Below are 10738 nucleotides of genomic sequence, written 5' to 3'. Positions count from 1 at the left end.
AGGATAGAGACCAGAACTGACTGAACCCATGTAATTGAGCTGACTTGGACATCCTTGTCTGATGAAACGTGTCAGATCGACCTCATCACGCTCCACAGGGAGTATGCGTGCTGGAAGTGGAAAAGAGCATGACCTCATCACGCTCCACAGGGTATATGTCCTCCCGCTCATGTCCGCAGATGGTGCAGAACCTTGTCACCTTCATTCCATGGATCCTTTTATTTTCCTCAGTTGCTAAAGCATTATTCGCTGATTTCCACGCCTGAGCATGCCCATAACATAAGTCAGGATCGTCTGAGCAATAGCTTTGATAACAGTTTCTCTTGCACTTTGGGCTAGAATACCATCTCCCCATTCAATAATTACATTGCTTAATTGAGCTTGCAGGTTTTGGAGCCTACCTTTATGCATGCGTCCTTCCGGAGTAGGCAACCCTAGATATTTATCTTTGAAGGCATTCTGGACCACATTCAAAGTTGAATGGACCAAATCTAAGCAACATCAAACATTTAGAGGGATTAATGAGCTGATCCATGCTAGCTTCATACACCCCGAACGATGTGTTTAACTTGCAATGTCTGAGCCTCCATAGCTCAAAAAAATAACAATGCTTCATCCACAAATAAAACATATGATATTGCGACAAACTTTCATTGGAGAAATAACCCCTTCATCCATTTCCTTTTGCAATAGCTGGGAGGCATCCGCCACAAATAAGGCGATAAGGGATCCCCTTGTCAAAGACATCGAGATGGAGAGAAAGCTTTCAATAGAGTTCCATTAAATTTGATTGAATATTTCACCGTGGTTACACATGACATAATCCATTGAACCCATCGACGTCAGAACCCCATCTTTTGCAATGTTCTCTCAAATAAAAAAGACCAGTTGACTCTATCATTAACTTTAGACAAATCTTGTTTATAAGCACAGAAGGTAGAATTCTCATTCGTCACATGTTCCACATAATGAAGGCATTCAAATTCAAGAACAACATTTCAGTTATCAACCGACCAAGTATAAATGCACTATGGTTCTCCGAGATGACTTCACCAAGTAAGGGTCGAAGTCTATTCACAAGACATTTAGAGACAATTTTTGTATAGAATGTTGCATAATCCAATAGGGCGGTAGTCATGGAGCATGCATATCAGCTGAAAGAAAAATGGATTTTAGGGGAATTAAGAAGACACACACAACGCCACAGAGCCCGCGAACATAAGGAAACTAAAGAGACATAAACTCTAGGAAGTAGGTGACCAGGTTGCCATCAAGCCGTAGAGAAATCACTGGATTACAGAAAAAAAGAACACTAACACTGTCACAGTTGTGCTGCTTCCAGGAGCCTATATAAGTAGAAATGTGCTGGCCATATAACTATAAGACCAAATATGCTGACACGATCAGAACTACATATCGAAGAGTAGCCATTGCAGCAGCGAGCCGAGCACGTCCCTAACTGCAACCAACCCGAACCGCAAGACAGCAGAATAACAACAAAGTATCAAATGAAAGCACAAATCACTGCCAGCACAATAACATTAGAAGTCGTAACATTAAATCTCTTCTCTCTTTTAATCTTGGCACACCATTGAATGTGTAATATGGTACATATATGAAAATCAATGAAAGATTATGGAAACAGAGAAATTATATTAACCTAAGTGTGACCCACAAACAATTCAAAGATTCAGTTAGTAATACATGAGTTATTTTATTTATGAACACAGTTTAACATTGCAAGGCTGCAAAACATATTAGCAGTCAAATAGTCGTTCATGTATAATCAGATAAGTCAAAATAAACATTTCTCATGAATGAGTTGGTGGCACGGCATAAGTTTAACTCTGCAAAAGAAATAAGCATATTCATGTTCAGAAGCAAAACTTCTTGTATATTATGGAAATAAAGATCTGGTGTAGCTATAAAAAAAACACAAAGTGCAGCTTATGGCCTAATGACATGCCAGCATCAGGAAATTAGGTACCTTGGTGAACAATACATAAGTTTGAAAAGGCTAAACATGCAAAATATCAGTGGAATGTTTGATCTGACCGTGACTTCTGATTGCAGAGCTAATGTATGTATAAAATAGCAAAATAGTAAATTTAGCTTGGAAGGAAACATATGGTAGATGAACTGTTTAAACTGACAAATTGTTACCTCATACAATGCTCAGTGTGAGAGTACTGGCCGAGATAGATAGATGAGGGATACCGCACCACACACAGCCGACATGCTCATCTAATGTGGCGGCCGACAGTTGTGTTAAGGAGCGTTTGTTTACAGCCTTACAGGTGAGCATGCGGTTGCAGGCCGGTTTCAGTAGTGCAACAGTTCAACTGTTCAAGGATGTGTCATATTCAGATTGTAGCTAATTGAGCGGCTAATTCAAACTTTGTGGGGTCTGTGATGTTGTATGTTGGTGGGACAATACATACATGTAGAAAATTCAAAAAAAATACATACATGTAGGTACTGATTATTGGATACTGTATCAGGTTTACATAACTTTTACCAGCTGATGGTCGTACGATCCTAATTCTATGAACCCTGTAATAGTAGTGTCAGTGATGGTGATCGTGCCAGCCTAATATTTCCTTCGGAAAATTGGAACCGAACAGCCTTTTACTGAAAGCTCAAAAATATCTTCTGTCGAAAATACAAGGAAGGAGGTTGCAGCAAGAGACCACCCAGAAGAGATAGACTATGGAGAAACTTCCAGCACAGAAATTCAGGTTCCAAACGCAAACGGCGGAAGGTGGAATTCTCGCAGCAGCTCTGGTCGAACTGAGCAAGCATCTCACACGAACATATAGCATGCGCAATTCGCTTGCGATGATCGGTTGGAGAAGAGAAGTAAGATTTGTGCATGTGCATCTTTATAATACTGACCCTCTGCACATGTTAGTGCTAGCTAGCAGCGCTCTGCAGAACCGATCATGATTCAGAAACCAGAATAGACGGTTCAACTAGGTTGGCTTGATCGATGCATTTCTTGTTTGTGAACACCCTTCCAGCACAGAAATTCTTGCCATCCGTCGACTATTTCAGCTCCCTCACGAATCCGTCATCCCCAACACCAGAGCTAGAAGATATTCAGGTTCAGATTGATGGCAGGGTCGATTGATCGCCAGTTCGTCACAAGGCCCAAAGGCTCGATTTAATCAGCAGCAGCAAGAGACGGGCACAAATTGCTAGTGCTAATTGACTTTATATTTCTATCAATTCCCTGATCTGTTCTACAGAAGTATATTACAAATCTTCCTATCGACAGCAAGAAAATCGAGCCCGCCGGCCGCGGATCGCGGGGCGAGCTGAATCACCGCCTGCTCGACCGTGGCTGGAGCGGCGTGGCGGAGGCGGCGTCGATCCGCACGGTCGCCCGGCGGCCGGTCCCGGACCCGCCGCAGCTCCGGCAGGGCATCCTCCGCGTGCCCGCGCAGGTGCGGCACCCATCGCCGTCGCCGTCGGACCACCGCGAGCAGAGGCACTCCACCCTGCCCGTGCCGCTGCACGTCGCGCAGCGCGGCTGCGGCCACCGCACCGCCGCGGCGTGCCTCCCGTCCTGCAACAAGGACCTGTTGGCCATGGCCACGCCCGCCAGCATCCCCAGCCCCGCCGACGCCACCGCGATCGGAGCCACCATCTTCGCCGCGCACGCACGTGTGCTGGATAAAGAACCTCCTGAAAATCTCGAGGGATCCGGAGAGAGGGAGAGAGAGGTTGGCAATTGGTGTAGGAAGCAAGGCCAGTGAGCGTGCGAGAGGAAGACGAAGACTTTATAGGCGGGTGTGGCTCGTCAATCAGCGCGGTCATGGCGTGTGTCACCGTCATGGCAGGGTCATGGTGGGTGGGTTCTTGCCGGGTAAGCAAGAAGATCAGCTGGCGATGAGTGTGATTAAGAAAGCTCGAGGGAGCGATTATTGGAGTGGGCCAGTGAGGCCAAGTCGGCCCGCGTCGCCTTCCGCCCTTTATTACCGTCAGCTAGCCGCCCCCTGCTGGCTTGCAATGGCTGGGCTCTCAGCAGGAAATTTCCCAACAAGCACGTCATTTATTCCAGAAGATATGTACTTGGCCACTTGGGGTCGATCGTGCGGGAATCCTTTTTTCAAAGGTGATGGCTACCTCCCAATATTTTTGTCGATAGCAAACTGAAAATCTCAGTTTCGTCGATGCTTGGTGCAAAGTGCAAACGTACAGTACACAGGTGGCTTGGATATAATACGTGGCGGAGCCAGGGTTACAAGATATCGATATCCTTTGCATCACAATAAGAATACATCAGAGTTTGCGACAATGATAAAGGTAACGACACGTGTTGTCCTACAACTTGTCTATAATATCAAGGTTTAGTGAGAAATCCATATATTATACAGCCAAAGCAACCACTCAAGACTTACAAACCACCGCTTCCATGATCGACTTCCTCATGATGCAGACGAAGCCTAGGTACCACCGTATGTCGATGTCGAACAACGGAACGAAAGGTAAAACGGGTCGAGGCCCATTTGAGCACATCCGGGACTAGATCGGCCAGCATGAACCACGATGACATCCTGTCGGTTTCCGCCTACACCCGCACGTCTTTCTCCTTGCCGCTGCCATACACACCACCGTCGAGGATAATCTGTCATCGTCACGCCATCAGGGCTTTTCCCGGCGATGCCTACGGGGGCATAAGCGATAGGGGAGGTGCATAGGGGGCATGCTGGAAGGATCATATGGGCACCTAGAGGGGGTGAATAGGTGGTAATCAAATTTTATTTTTTCCTTATTTAGGATTGACACAAAAGGTAAATTTTCTAGATATGCAACTATGTGAATTTACCTATATGATAAGGTGCAAGCAAACTACACGAGACACAAGAAACAATTAGTAAAGTATGGTAAAGGATAGAAGTAACCGAGGTGAAGCACACGGAGACACAAGGGTATGATTCTCGTAGTTCCTTCCTTTTTAGGGGAAGTACATCTACGTTGGAGGGGTGTGGTGCCACGAACGCCTACCAACACCACAAAGGTCTCACCATATTCTCCGGTGAGCAATGCCACGGAGGCCTAGCTCAGACTCCACTAAGCGGTAGCCTTCAAGGTGGCAACCGACACCTTTACACAAACGTTGGGGCACACATCGACAACTTAATCGGAGGCTCCCAACAACCGACCACAGAGCTTTTACAACACAAAGGAAGCTCCAAGGGTGACTTCTCACAAAGCTAGGGTTTCACAACATGAATCTTCTTGAAACGGTTGGGATAGTCAAATCCTTTTGGTGGAAGTGTAGTTCTAGGATTTCTCCCTTGAATCCCAAGAGAACAACAAGATTGAGTAGCTAGGGACGGAGATCTATGAGCTTTGAGCTTCAGAACAATGGAGGAGAGAGAGAGAGTAAAAGTCGCAACCTTCTTTTGGGGAAGAAGGGTGCTATTTATACCCCCACAATAAATATAGTCGTTGCTGATGAACTTAGGCCAGAGTCTCTAGTGTGCAGACTACGGAATCTCCGGTCAGCTGGTTCCCTTGGAACGCAGACATCGGTCTGGGGGACCAGAGTCTCCAAACCAAGTCCCGGACAAGTTCCTAGACCCCCATACTGAGGGTGACGCACAAGGCCAAATCCCAGGGACTTTACCGAAGTTTCTGGTCTTTCTAGCAAAGATCTCGGACCCCTATACCAGGAGTGAGGCACACGAGCCATGAGCTTGAAATTTGGGGACCAGGGACTTCCCCGGAGTCTCCGATCCGAAGCACTAGAGTCTCCGGTGCTGACAGGGCTGGAGTCTCCGGTGCTGAAACCTGCAAAAACCATAACTATGGTGATTCTCTCCACCACAATTTGACGCCAACCCCTATACTAGATCTTGAGCACATTTAGACACTGGACCACAAAGCTACGGGCGCCAAACTTCTTTTCACTTTTGAGGGGTTCACCATTATGACACGCTTTCCAAAGATAGAATCTAGAACACAAAAGCACACGCTGAAATATCAATATGTTGTTAACAAACTCATAAATCAACATTGTGGGAGAAATGCCCTTTCACATGCGAGAGGAGTTGTTGGCGACCTCCGCACAGGAGCGAGGGAAGAGATACAGGAGGGGAGTCCTTCAGGAAGGGAGAGGAATTAAAGGTTTAGTCCTAGATCTTGCAAAGAATTAAAGCGTGCTGCTAGAACATGTAAATAAATAGGGATGTTCATTGGTCCCATCGAAAGTGGAGATGTCACGTGGACACCACTTTAGCAAAGGGACATGTGTTATCTCGATGCAATATTTGCTAAACCTGCCTACAGCTTTTTTGGCTTTGCGAATAGGACCCTGTTTTATTTATGTGTTGGAAAAAAATAACAAAAGGGAAGCTAACCCTAGACATCAGAGAGTTGCACCGATGGTGAGCAGCAAAGGGAAGCTAGGAGGGGGCTCGGGCTAATTGATGGGAACAACATGAGCGGCGAGGTCGCGGGTCTTGGCGACAACGTTGGGTGAAGTAGGGGAGCTTACAACAACGAGTGGAGGGTCACATCCATTTTCTACAACCCACTTCAATGAGGACGCTAACAAGGACGCCAACGAGGATAGATGGGAGAGATTATCTTGTTAGTTATTCTTTCTTTCTCTGCTCTATGTTTCCTCCACTAGTAGTTCTCATCTTCTAGAGCTCAGCTGAAATAGTCTTGAACTGAACTAATGCAATTTTAACTTATTGTAGTAGGAAAATTTCAAACTATCTTTTGTATATGAAGTTAGATACCATAAGGAATTTCAAAACATGACAAGTAGAATGTGAGATAGGTAGAGGAAGAAAACATCATAATTTTGGTGAAGATAAATCAAATGGAGATGGAGATAAATAAAAGGAAGGCATGAACAAAAGCACATAATAAATAAATATCTTAGAAGTAGATATATGAGATGGATATCATGTGTGTTAATTTTAGCTTGTTGTTTGGTCATGCACTATGTTTCTGCTATGATAATCATGGTTTTGTGCGACTGATCTTGGTATTTATGAGTGAGAGTATTATGTGTGTACTACTGATTGAGACATAAAATTGATTATTGCAATATATTACTTTTGTATGTGATTAAGCTTGCCTCAGTTGACATATTGACATATTGCAAGAACTACAATCTAATTGGCTCGTGATATTGCCTCTTTGGGATCTTATTAGCAGCAAAATGACAAATGAAAATCAGCAAACATATTTATTTTCTAATTAATTCAGAAATAAAAAATCACATATTGTAGTCAATACACACGTGACGTATGTTCACCGAATTGTTTCTCCAATATAGTTCACCAATAATTCACTGAATTGGCTATAATGTAGCCAATAAAACTACCGCAAGGTACTTATTCTTCTGTGCATTATCACAAAACTAAAATATTGCATTGTCTGATCATAAATAAGGCACTGCAGCTAAATGTCATCAAATATGGGTGCATTTTGACTCAGTGGTAGCTCTTGTGCATTGAGATGTTGAATGCAATCTACATTCAAATCTAGTATTTGATTTGGTTGCTTCTTTTTGTCACAAAATAGCATGCAATAGGCATTGTCATGGTTTGTACTATACCCTAATCTTGATATCGCTCTGCAAGTTGTTGCATCTTTAGGTTCTTATGCAGTTCCACTAAGACAAACTACTTCAGGTCTTTTTTTGGCAGCACTTCCAGTACTTGTTCCTCTGTATCGGTCACCTTGTCCATTTGATCTACTCCTTTGCCTTCCTATTCCTCTTTGTTCATTTGCATTGCTCCTTACCTTAAATCTTCCTCTTCATCTATCTCTAGATGATGAAGTTATTATTCTTTTTGTCGCATGTTGAATGATATCTCTAGCAACTAGCACAAATTCACTTTCTCTTAATGGCCCATGATCTCTAGTTATAGGAACATTAGTTGAGTCCTGGTTAACCAAAAGATAGGAGTTACTGGTGTGAAAATCAAGAAATAAAGCAAACAGAGTTAACTATAAATTGTAAGGCAATTGCTTTGAAAAGTGAGGAAAAGGAAAATATTCAAATATTAAAAACCATAATGTACACCATATAGTCCTACACAAGGTAGGTCCCTATGGAAGGCCTAGGTTTCATGGGAATAAATTTTTCATAGAAAGTAGCAACAAATTTCCACTGAAAATGCATAATAAGCAACATCAATGAAAAATGCAAATAAAATGCACTACAAAAATCCACTGAAAAGATAGAACACCAAATGGAAAGCAAGTGGCACACAATTGACACTAAAAATTTGCACTGAAAAGGGAGACCATTGAATGACACTGAATTCGCAATGGCATTGTCTTCTTCGTGTAACTGTGCACTTGCAATCTGTAACTATCTTCTTCGTCCCTCATTTCTTGCACTTAAGTAAGGCCTCACCATCCGTACACTCCATTATCAAGCTTGTCCCCACACATTGCAATGGGTTTCCAAATTGGTTGGATGGTTCGAGAACCCAAGTCCAAGGAGAGGTGTTGGTATAAGGAAAATATTAGAAAAATAGTACTACCACCGTTCGGTTTTAATGAACGCATACCCATGTATGAGTATATGCATGCACATGTCACTCCCCGTGTCGACTCAAATCGACCGGAGGTAGTAGATTGCAAGAAATAATTGTGAGCTATGTTGGTGGTGATGTTCAAGAGATCTCTCAGATGTGTCAGACACCACTCACATGAGTTAGTACACTCCACCTCCACCATGCCCAGGAGAAATGCAATCATTGGGATCTAATCCTACAACAGTCAGCAACACTCCTTCGTAATGTGCCTTAATATGGCATCCTCCAGTGTAAATTAGTGGCCCACATACACTAAAAAAACCCTCTTGCAAGCATCATATGGCCAATACAAAGTGTCGAAATGCTTCTTCACAACATCACTGCTAGCCTCTTCTACTGAATTTTTTAACATAAAGAATGTTACTCCAGGATTTGACCTCCTCTACTCTTGCCCCTTAGGTGACTAAACCGAGCTTCCTCCTTGTCCCTATGAGGGAACATGTTAAATTCTTTGTACCTTTGCAACAAATGTTTGGAGATCCATTTGTTGGTTGTCTCTGAATTAATCAATGAACTTCTTACACGGGAAATTAACAATTAGTGTTCTGATTTCATATTGCTTTAAGCATTCAGGGGCAACCTTCTTCACAAACAACATGTAGTCTTGTTCTGTCATTCTTGATTTTCTTTATCTTCACTCTTCCGGTGATGTTGTGTGCATTCACTGCTTGCCTAACCTTCTTATTGTTGTTGAACATCATCCCATTTCTTAATATAGGAGTGTTCATGTCATTCTCTTCGATTCAGCCGAAACATTTTTTTTGTATAGGCTTCCTTGCTCAACCTTGATCTTTGTGGATTTCCTGAAATAAATTTAAATTAAGTTTGTTTTCTCATCCTAGCCCACTACTTGTTAATTTAAAATGGTTGCTTTTCTCCCACAATGGAACACGCTTTGTGTAGCTATCCGGCTAAGGACAAGGATGCTTTCGATGTGATGTCCTCCCGGATTTATTTATCTCGGTTTAAGATCCAAGATCCGCCGACATCATCTCATTTGTCATATGATGGTTTATTTAATTTCTTATTAGGCTGTAATGACTTGTTGTTTTGAACGTCTAGTTGGTTGTTTGTTTGGTTGGTCGTAAGGACGGTTTTCGTCTGACAAAAGTTGTGGAAATTTCAATCCTCGCTCAGAAAGCTCTGCTTGACGTTTTGGTTGGCAACGTGATATTTATTTTTTTGAAATGGTGCCACGTAAAAATTAGATATCACAGAGTGTCACGGATCGGGATCTCAGTGCACTCTTCCAGCTGGTTGCCACGACGAAAAGCGTCGAACTGTGCTTTAGAGGAGAAGATACAAGCCTTGCCAGCCATGAATTATTTACTTGGCTGAAACTTCCCCGTGGCAACAGAGTAGACCGGAGCAGCTCCTTACGGTACTTTGAATTCAACTAGCTGCTGCTGTTTCACTTGATCGGTTGATTTCTTCGCTTTTATTTCCGTTTCCGTTTCCGATTTGTGGACACAACTGATTCAGCATTAGTTCCGTCGAAGAGTCAATGGACTGCGTGACCAAACGACAGTGATGCAAAGCTACCAGAATCTTACCTTTTCAAAAGGATGCAAAAACATCTGATGCTAGCTTTACTTCAGGTTTTTTGGATAATGCCTAACATATATTGGCTTGGTATATATCACTACGGGAAAACAATTCGTTGCCGTGCGACAGATCGCACGACAAAGGCCCTATTTTGCCCGGCAAAGGTTTTGCCGTGCGTCGACGCACGGCAACGTCTGCACGGCAACGCCTCCGACGGCAACGAAGACATTGCCGTGCGCCTGACCAAACCGCACGGCAAAGGCCTTTGTCGTGCGCGCGCAACGTTGCCGTGCGGCCGCCCCTTTGCCGTGCGCGGGATCTTTGCCGTGCGCGCGCCCCTTTGCCGTGCGGCTGATCGCTGCCGTGCGTCGACTTCTTTGCCGTGCGTCATCCGCGTTGCCGTGCGCCTGACTCTGCCGGCCGTGCTCCCTTTACCGTGCGGCAACACCCCAGCCCGCACGGCAAAGCCTCCTCCAGGCACACCCAGCAGCGTGCCAGGAGCACAGGTGAGCTCCACGTGGCGCCTTTGCCGTGTGTATGCACACGGCAAAGTGACCAAAAGTCCTTTGCCGTGTGCATACACACGGCAAAGGCCCCTGGATTTTTTATTTTTTTTCTGT

At 44.0% G+C, this 10738-nt stretch overlaps 1 protein-coding gene across 1 annotated transcript; it reads right to left on the bottom strand.

Annotated features, from left to right (window-relative positions):
• Positions 1 to 2846: 2846 nt before the first annotated feature.
• LOC127334359 (uncharacterized) lies at positions 2847 to 3817 on the bottom strand. The gene has a single exon (XM_051360805.2). The coding sequence runs from the start codon at positions 3647 to 3649 to the stop codon at positions 3323 to 3325; it is 327 nt and encodes a 108-aa protein (XP_051216765.1). The 5' UTR covers positions 3650 to 3817; the 3' UTR covers positions 2847 to 3322.
• Between the last annotated feature and the right edge of the window lie 6921 nt (positions 3818 to 10738).

This window comes from Lolium perenne, chromosome 2 (genome assembly GCF_019359855.2).
Source record: "Lolium perenne isolate Kyuss_39 chromosome 2, Kyuss_2.0, whole genome shotgun sequence".
Lineage (NCBI taxonomy): Eukaryota > Viridiplantae > Streptophyta > Magnoliopsida > Poales > Poaceae > Lolium > Lolium perenne.
The sequence above is the reverse complement of the archived record's forward strand: the minus strand, read 5'-3'. Positions and strand labels throughout refer to the sequence as shown.